The sequence below is a fragment of the Wyeomyia smithii genome, chromosome 1 (assembly GCF_029784165.1).
Source record: "Wyeomyia smithii strain HCP4-BCI-WySm-NY-G18 chromosome 1, ASM2978416v1, whole genome shotgun sequence".
NCBI classification, from domain to species: Eukaryota; Metazoa; Arthropoda; class Insecta; order Diptera; family Culicidae; genus Wyeomyia; species Wyeomyia smithii.
This window is the reverse complement of record NC_073694.1, coordinates 135,709,951-135,728,717: the sequence shown is the minus strand read 5'-3', so window position 1 is coordinate 135,728,717 and position 18,767 is coordinate 135,709,951. Positions and strand designations below refer to the sequence as shown.

The following is an 18,767-nucleotide window of genomic DNA, read 5'->3' as shown; positions in this document are numbered from 1 at the left end:
TAAATGATTCCCAAATAAAAGCTTCACATTGACACGTGCATTTATTCCAATTGGAACCGACTCGAGCATGCCCACTAGCGTTTAGGCTGCGTTCGTAATGATCAGCATCACATGAGCTGTCGTTTTGAGCATGACTCAGCCGCAATCACCTAGCATCAGAGCTTTCCTTCGATCGGTTCATTACCATTCACACAACACTAACTTTAACGATCCAGGTGACACAGACCGTTGGCTTAATTTATTTAGAAGCGATAATGGCAACTGGCCTCGTTAATCCATTTGCACTTCTACCACCTTATTTAACAATGGACCGTTTGTGCGATTGAACCATAGGTATAAAGCGATTGCTTTCGATACTTCAATTCGTGTCGATTGTTTTGTTTTCTGTTGCAGACAGATAAATCCTACATTCGACAAGGTGCGCTTCGCTTTGTTAATTTTTTTTGTCAGTGAAACACCTTCCCATTGGCAACGAGAGTTTTGCCGAAGCAAAACAAAGAGTTGTCAGATGGTATTGGTGGGTGCTAATGGATTAAGCATACAAGGTGGAAATCCGTCGCTGAACATTCTGAGTGACGTGAATAAGTGTCAAAACGTGTTCTCTAAACCGTGGTGCCGCTTTGCGGCAGTGAAAGATCAGCAGTGAATTTATATTTCGGGTAATTTCAATTAACTTCAATTATTGAAAATCAGTCAAAATATGTGGCACCTTTACATTTCTATTGGATTGTCACATTTTAGCATTCAATACGGACGAAGATTAGTTGTTTGTTGATTAAACGAAATTTTTGTACCAATGCTGCAAATGAATTAGGTGACCAAAATGCGGTTGCACTATCAAGATAGATCAACATGGTGTGCTGTTGCTATGCGATCACTTTCAGCAGCATGAATTATCTGCTTTGTTTTGCCATGAATGTGGAACGTAGTTGTAGTTGAACGGCAATCGTTTGGCTCGATAATTTTCAATACTGTTAAATCAGTCAGAAAGGAACATTATTTGTGTAGTTTTCTGCTCCCATACACGAACAGACTTCGAGAGGAGATGAAAAAAGGACGGAAAGTTGCATTCTTTATACCTTCTTCGTTTACGGTGGTAAAATAATGGTAACCACAGATGAAGAGTTCAGCGGCCCTCCTAGTGGCCAAGGCCCGCCAGAACAAGGGCACTGAACTTCTTGACTGTCTCGGTACAGCATAATTTTGTATGGGTGATTTTTTTCATTATTACATAAAATGCTCTGCTTCTATGGGCTTCTTAAATAAATGATCTAATGCAGTGGTGAGGAATTGGTTGCTTTTGTACTTACTTGATTATTGGCGTTGTAGCTGTAGATGTTGGGCTGCGGTGGTAGCGGCGGGAATACCCACACACTCGAGGGACTCTGCCGGAAAGCCACCGGAGTTGGCACGGAGTATCCATTCTCTAGCTGATGCTGTTGGCTGTTTGTGTGGTTACTACTACTGTAGTGGTTATGGTGATGATTGCTGTTATTGTAACTGCTACTATTGTTTTGGTGATGATGCGACGGTGGTGCCTCCACATTGGTCGCCGTCACTGGACTTACGCTGGATTCTTCACGCTTTCTCAATTTGCTGCGAACAAGACGCATGGTCATTAGGGTTCCGTTACTTCCGACCATTTTCTTGAGCTTATTAATTTTGGCGATTAGTTTTGCAAACGATATCACAGGTACTATGAAGCACAATGCTTCTACCAAACGAACTTTGGTTCAACAATTTACGGTTTTATATCACAACTTCAGAGTTTTACTTCAAAGTGATTGAGTTCTTTGAATTTTTCTGACTAGAAATAAAGTTTCTCAATGTTTCACTGAGGTTCAATGTTTTTCGAACATTTTCAACAATTTTCTTCTAATACCGTTTCCACAATCTTTTCCCTAATTCCTTTCAAAGAAAAAGATTCTCGGAACGTCTATACACAAAACTTTTTCGTCCTCACTTCACGCTATTCCAATCCCAAAATCACGTCCCTTCCTTCACAAGGTTATTTCAGGAGTATTTTCCCTTCGAATTTGCTTATCCAGAACACACTGTTTGGCTTCGATATTCCACAACCTCTTGTGCTTACGGAAGTTTCTTTTGGTTAACGAGAGCGCGAAAGAAGAAATCGTAAAACGACTGCTTGCTTCAACGGCTAAAATTCAACTTGCATCGGGTCCGGTTCGTTGCGCTTGTTTTTATATATCAGCAAAGCGAACGAACGATGTTTGTGCCCGAATCGAGCCGACACGATCGTGGCCAAGCAAAACAAGCGCAAAACGACAGCACCTCGAGCTCGAACAAACAGATGGTTACTATTCGGCACACACCAACACTAACAACTGAGGAGGCGCCTGCATATTCGCCCGCCCATCTGCGTGATAAGTGTATGCGTGACGTATCCACAGGCCGTCAATTAACGCAACGGCTTTTGCACGGGTTGTTTTGAAACGTCATATTGATGCGGATGCAGAGGAGCGGTTAGCAAACAGGGAGCAAGCTGATAATGGGCGCGTGGAGTAAGTGCGCAATCGGTATGCGGTTGGGAAAAATACAGGAATAACGTGAAACCCATTCTTTGATCTCTGACGCATAACCAAGCTCGAAGCACATCTCGTTTATCTTTCCGATTCTTGTATAACAATATCGAAATAATGGACCTAGCGGTTGTTTGAATAGAAAGTCGGAGTATCTCGCAGACTAACAATAAGTTGTGAGATAAACGTGTTTTAGACGTGTGAGTGTTACGCCCAGCTAGTCATTACGCTGAGTCACTGAAGTAAGGCATGAAGTACTCAGCGAGTGCAGCCTGCTACGTACTAGAGCAATCTAGTTAACACAAGACAACGGTGTGTTTTATCTTGTAAGTTCCGGTTCTTAGGCTTGCTTCAGGTAAGATCCACTTCAAGTAGTCTACCGGTTCAAGTAATAACTCTACATTGCTCATGTAAGATAATAGAATAAATTGCAGCCATTTTGCCTTGCCTAAAAAGCGAAAGTTTTCATGCGTTGCAAGGATCTAAATACCTTGTAATAGTCAACCGCAATGTTGACTCACTAGTCGAAAGATAAATAGTATCACGTCCCAGATGACATCGTAAATATTTCATAAGTATTGGACTCGCAACAAACAGCATTAAAAACTACGATAACAGACAAGCAAAACAACGCGTGCGACAAAAGCGAACGGTTCATAACAAAAACATGTTTTCAAGACAAATTGCGCGAAATTCCCAATTCCGATAATACCGGAAAGAAAAATTGTTTTGATCGCCAATTTTCACCCGTAAGCAGCACCCAGCTGAACATACACTTTTATGGAGATTTAGACTATACTTTGATGTAAGATAAAGAATAATTTCTAGATATTTTTTTTGCTAGTAAGCCTTGAAATTAAATTTTAACTGTTATGGAAACCATTATGGTCAAACGGAAAAAGAAATAAATCTCGCGTAACTTTTTAAAAGGACTTCCGTAACAATGAGATAATTTCTCCTCTCTCACTCTGTTTCGTTAATTACAGCGTCATTGTATAAATTTTCCACGATTCCTCAACACAAATCGAAAGAATGAAATATGACCTTATCATGAAAATGTAAAAAGACCAACTTAGTTTGTAATCAAAGAGAAAGTTAATGGAAAGAGTTTCTCGCTGTTACTTAGGTCCTTTTGAGGAGTTACGCGAGAAATAAAATAAATAAATTAGACACCATTTAGAGCCTCCCCTATTTGATGCGAAGCTGGCTGTTACTGTGCATTGAGGAACCACACTGTTATATTGTTCTACCTAATTTCACAAAGTCACATTATCAACGACAAATGCAGCAAAAAATAGGGTATATGTTCTCAACACCTATATTCCTTTCAAAACTCTCGTTTGTCGAGTTTCAGGAAATTTTTCTTCCGCACGCTTTTGTCGACTACATGGTCGGAAGCTTTACTTTGAAAATATGATAAAATTTGTCGTTAAATTCGATGAAGAAGAGTGATTAATGTGGGTGTTAAGATGAACATTAGAGCATAAATACTAAAACGAAAAATGACGTTTCTTGTTGTCTACCCAAAGTAACGCAACATAGGCATCAACGTCAAGGCAGATCACTATGCGAATGTCATAAAAAATCGAAGTTGTTGGCTTTACATTCGCACATAAGCAAGATTTACTGAAACTATAGCTGAGGATGAATACAACGGGCCTCAACGATTACAACCTTTCACTACTTTCAGCAGTGGATTCTGTGAGGGTTTTTTAAAACTTTAAACAAATTTAGTTGAAAACGGTTCAATTACATTAACAGTATTTCATGTTATTGTACAAAGAAATTGCTATTTCACTATATTTAATCAATAACGAAGACAACTGGTGAATATTCGTAGACACAAAAGATATTATTTATTAAATATTTTTTTATTTTCACTTTTAATTATCCGATCTACAGTTTTATCAGAATACCTCCTTCTAACGTTGTGCGATTCCTTCGTTTTGATGACCCAAATACGAATGCAAATCTAAGAATAATATAGTATCGTACTTGTTTTCTAAAGCCTTCGATTCAAGAGAAATAATTTTGGTTCAATCAGTTTTAATCCTGTTCGGAACGCAACAAGGTAACTTCACAATATTTTTAAATGTTTTCATTTTTTTTTGTAACGTCAATTCACAAAATGTTGTCGCGAAAGTCTCCATGTGCTATACAGAAGTTTTTGATGATAAAATTTCAGAAAAATATAGGGTTCATTTTCGGCTATTATGGCGTGGAAATGATTGAATCGAGTATTGCGTATACAGGTTGCTACCCGGTGCTGGGATTTTTATCGCCTGTAAACGATGTCTTGGCCATCGAGATTATACCTGGCGAAAGTAAGCAGCAGCATTCGATTCCCTACAATCCACCCGCCTCTGTTCGATTAACTTATCACTTTTGGGAATGAATGAATATCATTTTTTGATAACAGTTCTGCAATTGTACATTACATTTCATACTACCAATACCGTTTGTGTTTGAGTGCAACTGACACTCCACTTCATACGCATATCGATTTGACAAAAAGCGCGTGGATTGGAACAGTATTGCGAAATGTATATATTCATTCCTAATTACAGCGAGCGTTACCATTTTTACCACTGTTTGAGTATAAGCCTTGATATAATCATTACTTGAGGAGAGACTCATAGCAACAGCCCGTCTTACAACAACTGCCGAGCAACTCAACTCGGCAAACTGTTTTCTCAATTTAAAGCAGAGCCAGGAATGACTGTCACAATTCAGGCAATGCACACCTCCAATTAGAAAATTACATGTACGAAGCCCCACCAAACTTGAATTGTTTGAAAATTTATAGAGCGTGTTCTCAGTTGAGATATTTCAAAGTGAAAGCATTTGTTAATATTTTTATAACCTAAAACCTAGAAAGGTCAGCGCATTGAAAATCCTATCATAAATATGATTGTCATTGTAAGTACTGTTTTTTTATATATGTTAAAAAAAGTACAATCTATCTGGCCACAGTTGTTAGAGACAGTTGAAGTCACACCAGCTGTTGGTGATATTCCATTATTTACCAGCAATTCTGTAGTAGTCTTTACTGAGAGATAACACCTCCAGCAGGCCCAAGCGGGTTTTAAATTGCAGCTGTTATCTAACAATTCCATGGAAAATTTAACCTCTCATATCGGTGTCAGCAACAAAGAAGAACATATTTTTTGCCTACCCAGGAGCTGTAGTATTCAGTTCCGATCAGTCATTTCAAAGCGATACAAATTTTAAGCCACAATGTTTATTCGAAATTCAGCCGCAACGAGCATTACGTTAAATTTGTCTACTCCATTCAAGATCGATGAACTACCTCACAAACAATGTGTTAAGCGTTAGTGTCGTTCTGTCCATTATTGCATTTGGCAAATAATTCGTTATCAGACGCTTGATAGTGTCAAGATGTTACAAATCACACGCCCAGTTATGACTAATAGTGACTAGCCGGTACGCGACTTCCGGCTGAGATCACTGATTTTCCAATCTCGTCTGACCTATTCAATTCAATTAGCGCAGAAGTTTGCCAACTTGTGCAATTCGGTTGCTTACCATCACACACACATGCACGGTGAGTAATTGGTATCGGAAGCCTGCGAATATCGCCACTGTTACAAACTGCCGGGAAATATATGTTTATTGCTGGATAAACAAATTCGCAGTTAAAGATCATGTCGATTTCACTAGTCTGTTGAGGTTCGACTAGAATTGAGTGCTGTCAATGCAAATTAATTTCTCTTCTCGATAGCGGACAGTTATCTGAATCCCGAATGAATCGTGAACTACAGCGCAAAGCAAAACGAATCAATTTGATTTCTGATTTGTTTACAATCTTAATTCGCCAACCAGAATAAATGTGTGCCTAATTTTTTTTAAAGTGTTAGACCTTAGCGGTAGCAGCTGCTGGATAAACAATAACGAAAAAAGAGTTGTGACTAGTCAAATTAGATACAACTTTTCACTTTGTTGCCAAAACAAATATAGGTAGGTTTGAGAGACCAGTAGGTAATCTTTGTGCTAACATGCGTGATTACAATTAATTATGTTTACGAACTAATTTCATTTTTGTCATATGACTTACATTTTAAGTTTTAGTAAAGCGGGCAATGTATGCAGTTTGCGAGGATGCGAAAATGAACGGGAATAGAAGGTGTGACTTTTAAGCTTAGAAAAAAATTTCCCTCGTCTGCAATGTATGCCCGCTTTACTAAAAATTAACTATGTTGTTATTTTACTGGGTTTGTGCTACACACTTTAAACGATTTTCAATTTACTAAGAATGCAGGAAAAAAATAGTGGAAGTCATGATTCCGCAACACTTTCAACTTGGTTAAACCGATATTTACGAAAAAATGTGACAGCTGTCATATATTTTCACCTAGTACTCAGTGGTGACTGTTAAAATATAACGCATCATTGCGTTTTACGTATATTTCTAGAGAAAACGAGTTGCTGCGTCAACTTTAACAACTATATATTTTCTTTTTTTGGAACAGAGCATTCAAAAGCTCATAAATTTACTGATCAAAACAAAAAATCGTGTGCAACAATTCTATGAAGCCAAACATTATTTTCGTTAAGAGCTAAAAACCAAGGAGAGATGAGAAAGAATGAAAGAGCTGATTGCATGGTTCAATTGTAACAATAATAGTGCGTCTAGAAAATCGCTTCAACATCATCAATTTTTACCAGCTGAAATCGAAACATAAAGCATATAGGCATATCGTTGAATAGTATGTTTATTCTAGTCATAATGAACACCTGAGTCTGATAAGACAAAAACCCGCACTGGCATACAATAAAGCTTACTTGAACTACAGCGAACAGACGTTCATCTTGTTTTCAAAAGATGTGTAAAAACTTGCAACCGCCATTTACCAGCAAGTGGTAATGCTCCCGCTACGTGGCGATCTCGTCACTTACAAACCAAGCACTGATGTCGATAAAATATCGATACGGGAATATTTATGCAGTGCAACTGGGGCACCACAACTACGTATTTTGATTCAAATTTTTACACACGATTTTCAAATTTCTTTATATGAACATGAATGTCTGTTCTCTCTGCTTGAACAATCTGTTTACTGATTTGGTTCGAAAATTCATAAATAAGGCAAACTTTGATGCTATTTTTCGATTTGGAACTTGACTTTCTATACACAGACTCAGAGTTGCCAATGTTCCAGAATAAACTGGATTCTTCCAGTTTTTTCTAAGTGATCTAGTCAAACAGTTTAATCCCAGAATCTTCCAGTTTTTTGTATATTTCCAAGTTTTATTTTAGATCTGTTATGTGCTCAAGCTCCGATTGATTTTCGGAAATATTTTTAGAACGTAAATGTTGTAGAGTGATAAATCATTGTAACAATTCTTACCAACGTTTCCAGTCTATTCTATTTTCTGCCACGAAACACGGCCAAAATATAAACTACATAGCATCGATGAAATGAAAAAGGCAAGTAAGATTAGCTTTATTTAGAAACTGACAAATAGATTTAACCAGATCGTGAAAAAAAAATCAATTACAATGATAGTTTAATATGTTATTAAAAAAGTATCAATTTTAATTTTTTACAGAAAATATGATAACAATTAAGTCGCATTCTTCGCAATAATTTCTGTAGCGTAGCAGTTTTGAATATGTTCGGATAGAGATAGCGAACTCAGAGATAATTGAAATTTTAACTTCACTGATGTAACGTAAAAAATGTTGCATTAGTACCTCTATTAAAAGTTAAAGTAAATGAAAAAACCCTCATTTTCATAATTTTTAGATAAACTGATTAGGCATTTTTAAATTTGCTGCTGTTAAAGAAATAACACTAAAATTGAAAGAAAAGAAAACCCGAAAAAGAATAGTTCTAATTGAAATGAGTGATTTTTTGCTGTATTTAAAACTAACATTGGATTCAGTAAGCATCACAGAGAAGCTCCCTTGCATTTTTTGCTATTCAATACTTTTTTGAATCCAGTTTTCTCTTCAGAATTCTTCCAGTTTAAATAAAAATTTTATTGGCAACTCTGCTGACAGACTACGCACAAATTTTTGTCTAACCAATAAGTTCGATAGCTTCGATAATTGGTACAAAAGCAATGTAGTCAAGCTAATTATCCAGAAACTATTTACACTACACTGCGGAGTGCATTAGTAGTGCAGGAGTGCAAAGTGACCAGAAAATTAAACAAAAATACAAAATGTTCAGCTGCCCGAAAAAAAAAACCGCTGTGTAAAAATTCGGCTCAATCAGACTTAAATAGGGGGAGGGAGGCGCAAAGCGATTGATGTTTGGCCTGTTTTTTTCATCAGAAAAATCACCCATGAATTTCCGGTTTTCGAAAAACGATTTTGTTGATGCCAAATGGCTTAAAAGGCATGAACCTTCGAGATCTGATAACACCGGAAAAAAAATATTCTATGGATAATTTTCCGGATGTTGAAAAACCCAAACTTCAATCGCTTTACGCTAACCCAAATTTTACTCGGGGTGTTTCTTCAGGCAGGTCAACACTACGTATTTTGAAATTCGGGATGACAATTTTGGCTAGCATGTGTATTTTCCATTGCACGTCAATGGAGTTGAGTGTTTTCACGGCTGGATATTTGCATACGAGCGATTCATGAATACCCCTATTGATTGGAGTGTTTCTGTAACTCACACTGGTAAGCTTCAGATCGCTTATTGCTAGGTAAAGACTACGCGTTGCTTTACCTTTTCCCATTTAAACTAGTATGGAGGACAATGCTGTCTGCATCAATACTTATTGATCCAAACAATTAACGGAACTGAACCACGGACGAGTGTTTACTACGTCTTTTCGTGCACTAGCAACAATCATGAAGTTACAGTTGGAACAATACCTCAACCGCCATCAATTACGCGATAGCGTGTCCGAGATTTACCGCGAAAGCTACCAATTGATACATTCAATTAACGGACATTTTTTCAAAGCCAGAAAGAAATAGTTATACTGAACAAGTGAAGCCTTGAGTCATACTGAGCGAACGCCATAAGTCACTACCAGGGAGTAGCTCGTGCCTAGTGTTCACCGCGAAATCATGGCCGACTACCACATGATCTCACTAATGGAATGCATCAGAACGTACATGACAGCAGTCAATAAGAGCAAGGTTAGCTGCGAAGGTATGTTATTGCTATTCATCAGACTTCGTTTGAGATTAACTAGAAATTGCAAATTGGTTGATCCTAAATTCGAAGTTATTTAAGTCCCTTGTTCGGCACTGATGTGAGTAAAATTTTACATGACCCTTCATTTACTCACATTGACAGTAGCTCCAGAAGGTAACGCCGGGTTTCCAACTAATTTATTCGCAACCTCAATCTAATTAAACATTGTTTAATCGCCTGACTTCTGTTAGTATTTGTGTCGGTTTCGCTTACAAACGCCGATACCAGGTGGAGAACATGCCACACTAACCATGCAGATTGAACACTCTAGAACATAGCTGTTGTTTCTGTCAGGGACTAGCAATCTCGATATTCGAACTCCACAGAGATAAATGATGCGATTCTCACTCACACATACGAAATAGTGATTCATCGTGAACTTACAGCTGTCAAGGTGATCTTGAACAACAATCGAAAATCCTACGAACATTGAAAGCGTGACCGTCCTAAAGGCCAATAATTGGTGAGCTGCGTGCACCATCAGTTACGATATCACTGTCACTCGTGGTTAGCCGCTCTAATTGTGATACGGGGCATGATTGCTGTCGTTTAGCATGCTGGCGACGATCTCCCGTTCTTTGTGCAATAATTCTCTAACGTTACCGCCACGAAGAGCACTACAATTTTTTCATTAGCCACATGAAAAGAAATTCATGGTCTTTTTGAGTGTAGTAAACAAAATAATTTGAATGAATTCACTGCAGTTAAACACATTCCAATCATATGACCGTTTATGGGCGCCCTGCAACGCCGATAAGACTTTTGTCTAATTCTGGTCGCTTTTGTCAAACTATGTAGAGACTGTCTGTAACATTATTATCATTGCCTCCCTCTATGCCATTGGGCTAGGTCTATATATCAAGAACCCTTTTCCAAGGTGAGTAAACAATCAGCGAAATGTTACACGTGTCAAGAACAGACCTAATCGGTCATGAGTCGCGGCCGATGGTATATCCCCGATGCGTGTTCTATATGTTTCAGAGTTTATCTGTTCGGAACGCGTGTGGTTTCTTAAGCTGGAAAGCTTTTTCAGCGGTGTTATCTTTTGATTTCTTTTTCATTTCTCAAGTTGGTGTGGATGACTTCCACACTATCAGTCCACTTGAGACAACTTCTACGAACTAGACAAGATTGATTAATCGCTTCGATAAGCGTTTTGATTAGACTAGGTCTACCTAATTACTAGGGTCTCTCAGATCAAGTACCTATGTAACCAGTCTACTGTTTTTTTTTTGTGCTGAGCGCATACAGCGCAAAGGGCTTACGAGTTGTGGTGTGCGATGTTTGCACGATATCTTATATCTTTTAAGTGCGACAAAATATTCTATTTAACTCGACTATACATATTAGTCATTTCCTGGTGACATGAGTATCTAGTACAGTCACAATAATAGAACACTAAACTAATTGGAGTGAAGTGGAGATGTCGAGAAGCCATGTCATTCTTTTAATAAACCTGTATTGCACTACTCAGACTCGATTACTCATTAGAGAGAGTTTCATTAGAGGCTACGTGATTAAATGGTTGGTTTATGAAACTGACACTCCCACACTATATACTGAACACATGCCTCTACGAAATTCTCACTTTTGAAAATCTTTTCAAATGTGATTTTTAGAGCTTCACAATATGAAATTTCTCAACACGCTTATCAAATGATAAGTCCTCAATATTCTTCGCAGAAACAAAATCCTTCGACGTAGACTACGTATTTCTTACATTCTGTTGAAAATTGAAATGAGCATGCAACTTTTTAGGCATGGCAGATTTAATTACTTTCGTACAACTTCTAGCTTTATTACGTGGTGAAAACTAAGGAATAGTTTCGAAGTGGAATATTACATTTTCCATATGACTGGCTCAGAATTAACATGCCTATTTGGTTGACCACAAACCAATTACGACAGCCTAGCAGTGAGAATGATATAAAAAGCAGCTCTGCAGTATGAATATTGACACTCGATGTCTGACTGCTGGTGCGTGCGATTTTGCGCGGTCTTGGTAGCAAACGTATTTGCCAGTGTACTAGAGAGTTAATTTGTGTGAACAGCCAACGGTATCGTGCCTTGGAGTTGGGATTCTGAATTTCATGATTCATAGCCACAATGTGTAGTCCGTGATCCTACGTTTGTGCACTCTGGCACAGATCCTTCAACGGTTTAATTTATGCAACTGCCTTGTTTGTAATTTCAAGAATATTCCGATATTTTGTGAATTAATATATATGAGCCTGTTGTCAAGTAAGCATAAAAATCAAAGCAAAACTCAGATCCTACTTACACTAGCAGTATAGAGACCAGAGTATGACACTGGCAGACCGTAACACTAACAGTACAGAAATCAGCATCGTGTCTCGATACCAACTATAAACATAAATAAAACTACCATGAATGTTCTTTTGAAAAATTACTTTAGGAGATATGAGTACTTTAGATGAAGAAAAAAAAAAGATATGAGTACTTGAGTGGACTCTCGTATTGCATACGTTTGGTACTCGCATAGCACAAATAAACAAATAACATTCACTTTCCTTCAAATTTAAATAAACCACACATGTCAAAGTTCTTTCATCACAGAAGTGTATGATGTAAAGGGTTAATTTAACTAGCAAAGAGTTTCTAGCCAAATTATTTCGCGTACGCATATATGAGCCGTTGAGAGCAAAAGTGGTGCATGTGCCATTAAGTAAATTTTCCAGGAGACGCGATAAACGAAAACACTCAAATAGTAAATAATTTTCAACAATTTTTCCCAACATAACCCGCACTAAATCATTGCTGGAAAGGTTTCAAAAGACGGTACATGAAAGCATAACGAGTTCTGGTTGAGAAACTTACACAAACTTCAATGGAAAAACATGTACCACTTTTGTTCTATGGGAAAAATAATGACAACCAGAAAACGTTGAGAGCAAAAGTGGTACATGTCCAGTCTAAGCATGAAGGATGCATTATAGCTCGCTAATCTTAAAACATAGAACATTCATGTCTTCAGCAGAGTTGTTCCAGCGATTGAGTACTATAGAATGATGATCTGTTTGTTTAGGAATTCTGTCACTTTGTGGCGCTAGTGTATATGTAACAAAAGACATTTTAAATAATCTAGATCGACTGGGGCCAATTCAAAGGAAAATACCCTGGTATCTTTAGAATTGCTATTTGGTCGATAATAACTACACGATGGACCCAGGTTCTACTTTCGGTAGACTACCGGTTGCCCTCCGGACCCAGAAATACCGTAGAAGAGGAAAACTGAAAATTATTTTGGCTATAACTCTGGTATAAGTTATCAGATTTCGGCTTTTCTTTGATATCATGGTATATTTTTGCTGTGATAGTTTCGAGAAAAAAAAACACGGAAAATACTAGGACCTGTTCATTAAAGCAGACAGTGTATGTAGTTATAGAAGCGATAAATGAGTAAACTGAAAATATGTACAGCCTTGGAAAAATATACATCGTATCCAGATGGGACTAGGACCTGCTTTTCAAAATTAATCTCGTTTACGGTAACTCCGGATCTTTCGGAGGGCTATCTGATGGTAAATTTGAGTAACATTCTGTCATGAGATTATTTATTATTTATCTGGTAGGGGTTTAAAAAAAAAGTGGGACTGTTCTTAAAAATAAATCTCTTTTATGGTAGTACCGGTGGTTCACGTGGTGGCCATCTTGGAGCATATTTCGTTAAAAGATAATTTTCCTTCTAGAATTGGTCTCCAAAAAAAAACAGGAAGCTTTAGAAACACTTTTGAAAATTGACATTTTACGCTAGTTCCGGATCTTTCGGTGAAATCATTTCGTTTCTAGTCAATCCCGCAGAAGCAGTTTCGAAAAATCAGGAAGCCTTAGGATCACTTTAGACAATTGACCTCAATTACGGTATTTCTGGATCTTCCGGAAGGCTATCGGTGGCCTACCTAAAGCCAAACCAGGGTCCAGTGTGTACATATATATCTATATCAAAGACCTCAGAGAGTTATCTTCTAAATTGGCCACAGCATACGAGTTGATACTGAAATAGATAAAACTCTTTCTGTTGTAAAATAGTCACGGGTACACTAGCGCCACGTAGTGAGAAAATTCCAAAACAGATAGATCTTCATAAGAAAGTACTCAATCACTTGACCAACTTTGCTGAAGACATGATTGTTCTATATCCTAAGATCTTCGACTTACAATTCATCTAATATACACAGACTGGACATGTACCACTTTTGCTCTCAACGAAATGGTGATCATGTTAATTACCAAAAATTGTTCTGGCTATAACTTTGCTTTAGGTTATCAGATCTCGGTTTTTCTTGGGTATTCTAGTACGTTATTGCGTTCTGCATCAATTTATGCAAAAAACTCAAAAAGTGTAAAAATGGCACATGTATCACTTTTGCTCTCAACGGCTCATATGTATAAATTCAAACAGTGACGTATGGTATTTAAGACCTCGATCGAAAGAGTAATCGTGAGTGCCAGATCGTTCAAGATCAGTACAGGTTGCTGAAGCTGTTCACTCGAACTCAAAACACAGTGAAAACTCAACATTTATACTACGAGTAACTTTTTCTAGAAATTATCAAAGTTGTTTGTGACTTACACATTTGGCTAGCATTGAGCAATACATGTGAATCACCGAGGTATATCGATGTTTCCGAACCGTCTTCTGCATTTACGTCACAAATAAATCAGACTAAGCCTTCGATGCTGTACAATATTACGAGCAAATAGAACAGCACTCCACACTCAATCGATTCCAGTCTGCAGTATACGGTGTACTTTAATAATTCTAGTTGTAGTTGAAAATTTGAAGGCAACTCAGCTACGACCTTTGTGTTGCAAAACGTGTTTAAACTATTATGACTTAGTCTTGGGTTTAATACAACGAACCATTAGTTGTAAATATCTCCAACGTGGACTCTCAAACAAACAGAAACCAGTAAAATAAGTGCTAGGTTTTTTAATTCATCTAATATACCAAACAAAAAGTGACGTTATTTACAATATTTATTTACACAAAACACAACGTGCCATGTATGTGCAATAAGTGGAATGTAATTCTGCTTGATATCAGCAGTATACATTTACAGACACGTATGCACCATATTTTTTTACGAATGCGGGTCATTCTAATGACTGCAAACTGCATTCACCATGAAGAATTAAACAATTGATTATGCTCGACATGATATAAATAAAAATAATCTCATTATTCAAAAAAGTCCTTAGAACATTGTCAAATTTGAATAGTTCTACCTTAAAAGTATCCAAGCATTTCGCCACAACTACCGCACTTCCACAAAGCTCAGGAAAATGACCTATTTTTTATTCGATCACAAATCAGTGTGAATAGTTACCATTCCATGTACAGATACAAGTAGACCTCCTCCATTGTGTGGCTTTGTTCGCTCGGTAATTCTCCGGAAATTTAACGCGCGATACACTTGCAAAAGCTGGATTCCGTTGTCCGCTCGTTGAAGGCGATCTACCACCCACGAAACAGGAGCTAGTTTAGCTGGTGTAAGCCTCTACAACGGCTCCTTTGGCTCGCAATATCACAGATGGTTGTCGTACATGAATATTAAAGCTACGTTCTTTTTCATCATTTCTCGCTTTCTCGCTGATAATACTGACTGATGAAAAACAAATACATCAACGAACAAAACAATACACCATGACAGCCTCTGGTTTGTCCGCTCGTTAAAGTTGGAGCTTCTCAAGATTGTGTTAACTTTGCAATAGCTCCACTGACGAAACGAATTTCGGCCACTAAGGCGCTCACTATGCCACGAATGAAGGCACCTCCCGAATATCAGCTGATCAGCGTTTAGTAAAGTGGGACACACGATTGATCACTTTTCACCCACCAACACACCGTTTTGGAGCGACCTGCGTCAGTGATCCAACAAAGCCCGACTGGTTAAAAGACGTGACTGGGGCTGCATTATAGTTCACCTAGCAAAATGCTTCGACTGAGATCTACCGTTGCTAGTAAAGTACATGCCAAACCAAAAATAACTTGCTGGACTAACAAAAAAAAAGCTTGAAACAAGCGACACTCCGTTGCGCGAATTTCGACAACCTTTCCTGTTTCCACCGTTAGGCAACGAACAACTTAAGCAGGTCGCGAACAAAGGCTAATAAAAAATCGAGTATTTTTATGAATACAAACACTTCCGCGAAACCGTTGCAACAGTCTTCAAAACGACAACCGACAGACGTGTGTCGTTGGAACACAGCCACTAGGAGCTGAAGTTGACGTGAGAACAGCTGGGATCGTCTGTTGGCTTCTTTGTTTCTTTTTATGGCAGCCTAAACTCTCCCCCAGGACACACGGCAGATGCGTGCAGCACACACACGCTGCGCTCACTGACTCGCTCCGATACGAAACTCCTTTCAGAGGCACATTAGATCGATGACTGATTTCTCGTAACAGACCGATTAATAGTTTTATTGTTACAGCGAGCAAAGTTGCAAGCTCAACTGTGAGAGACCCAACAGCATAAAATATCTTGAGCTAACACCAACACAAGCACAGCCAAGAAAAGCAAGGTACTCATCAAATGTGGGGTTTACAGAAAAGCGAGGTGATTCCGAAAACGAAGGGCTAGCACGCTGCAACAGGGTTTTCACTCCTGCAACCCACCCAAACAAGGAAGGGAATCCAAGCTGAATCTAATTAGTCACACAACGGGAAACAGCTGGGAAGTACAGCTGTGCAAATGTGGCAGTTTCGAATGAGATCTCCAAAGGCAAGCTGATGCTGAGACTCCGCCTCGTCCCTCAAATGGTATCACAGCCGGGAGAACCCTTCATATGGGTTTGGGTTAATGAAATGTGTAAGCTGATAGAGAAAGGTTTACGTGTAGCTCACTAACACGAGCAGAAAATGTAAACCGTCCCCGTTTGCCAGCCACTCGATCAAGATCGAACATAATGAGTGAAATATCTTTGCAGTTGGTTCAAGCGAAAGTATTGTTATCACTGATACAGAGTGATGTACGGTTTTTCCAATTTATCCAATATTTTTTTTTCAACCTGAAATGTGCAATTCACAGGCAAAATTCCTGACGTACTTCAAATAGTTTGAGCAACTAACTTTGTGTATACAGTTTTATTTTGCACGTCAAAATTAGTTCCAGAAGCATTGGAAGCTATTCGAGACAATCTTTACTATAGGGAACTGTCAAACATCCTCAAAATAATAAGCAAAAACAATAGACACGCGCACATTAGAGGTGGTGATGTTATTTTTGGATTGCATGGGGTTCATATTATCCCCTCCCAATGTTCACTTTGATAACACCCCGTTAAGCATACAGACGCGAGGCATACGGACCCGAGGCATAGTACGCTAGACATAATGGACGGCAGGCATACGGACACGAGGCATATGGGCGCGAAGCCGAATGGACGCAAGGCTGAATGGACACAAGGCCGAGGGAAAGTGAGGTGGAATACGGTATTGTCGTCATCATCATCACAGCCCTTTTCACTAACATGTATTACGCTCCAGAGTGTCATTTGGAAAACAAAACACTCGCGACCTTAGGCCGACTCGCTGTTCGAGCGCCGCTCGGTCGGACTTGACTAAGGGAAAGAAACTCTGTTTGAGAAACTCAACAAACCAGTAAATCAGTCGTTTATGTGCGAGCGGCCGCCGCTTCCGACGGCGGGTCGGTGGCCGGTTCGGACTGTGCTTAGTGCCACCTCGTTTCCTTGCCCTCGATTATGCGTCTGCGCCGCATGATTTAAAAATAATATTATGCCCAACCTAAACTCTTTAGGAATATATTTACACTTGAACTACATACGTAGAGTAAAAAATATCGGAGTTTAATATACAATTCATTGAATGACGCTTTTTGTCAGTCATCAAATGTGCATTTTTCAATAGACATTCTGATGCCATATGGATGTTGCAAATCCGAAACACATAGTCACGATAATTGGATCTCATGCGATCATACAACATCGTATTCGGCCTCGCGTCAATGCGGTCTTGCATTTATTCGGCCTCACGTTCATTCGGCTTCGCGTTCATTCGGCCTCGCGTTCGTTATGCCTTGTGGCAGTGTGGCAGTATCCGTATGCCTAGCGTCCATGTGCCTCGTGTCCCCTCCCCGTTCATTTTATCCACAAAAACTTATTTCAAAAAAAAATAAATATAATTTGAATAATACTGTATTTGAGTATTCCTATTTGTTATATTATTCCTATTGGTTTCCATTTTTTCGGTTCCGCGCCCTCTTTTGCTAAACACAAAGAGCTCCGCGGCCCCCTTCTGGCTTTGTATTGGAAGGCCTCAAATTAAACAATTTTATTTGAAGAGAATAAAGAAACTTTGTCGGTGTTTTGGCACACCTTAAGCTAATGTAGTTATATTGCTTTTTGCCCAATTAAAAATAGCAAATCTTAAGTTTTTTTGGGCTAGTAGCACTTTTTTATTACCTAAAAGTAGTAACTTTCTGAATTTTTGTTAATCAACAACAAAAAAACACGTTTGTTCATTATTTTTGGAGTAATGGCCGTTTCCCCAAAACTTTGTTTTTTGCAGAGGTTTGCGGTGTTTACGATAGAGACCCAACAGATCAACTGAAATAAAAAAAAATAATATAATGATAATAATAATAGTTTAAAAATGTGCCGGGTATCTGAACGATCATTTTCAAAAGTATTTTGTTTTGAGTGCAAACGGAAACGTTTTTCCCGAAAAAACATGTTTTGAGCGCTAAAAATTGCATTAAAAACATTTTTTCGGCAGAGGTTAACTCCATGTATCAAGAAACAATCGTTCAACGACCGGGAAATTTAATAAAGAACATTAAAAAAAGATGAATAAAATCGGTTCAGTAGTTTTATCGCAATCGTAAGCACGGCAAAGTCATTTTTTAAGAAACATTCTGAGATAAACGTCTCCGCCAACCACGCTCGACGCCTGGGTTCGAATCCCAACGCCGACATAGGTATCGATGGTTGTGAGGTGGCGTGATCCACTCACAACCAACCCAACTGGTCTAGATTCAATCCTAGCCGATTTTCTGAGGCTAAA

At 38.5% G+C, this 18,767-nt stretch overlaps 1 protein-coding gene across 1 annotated transcript in view; it reads right to left on the bottom strand.

The window, feature by feature from the left end:
• The window catches only part of LOC129717217 (optomotor-blind protein), a 219,182-nt gene that overhangs the window by 1,620 nt on the left and 198,795 nt on the right, over positions 1-18,767 (bottom strand). The window contains exon 6 of the mRNA XM_055667072.1: positions 1,311-1,596. Coding sequence (XP_055523047.1) covers positions 1,311-1,596 — 286 coding nt within the window. The remainder of the gene's footprint in view (positions 1-1,310; positions 1,597-18,767) is intronic.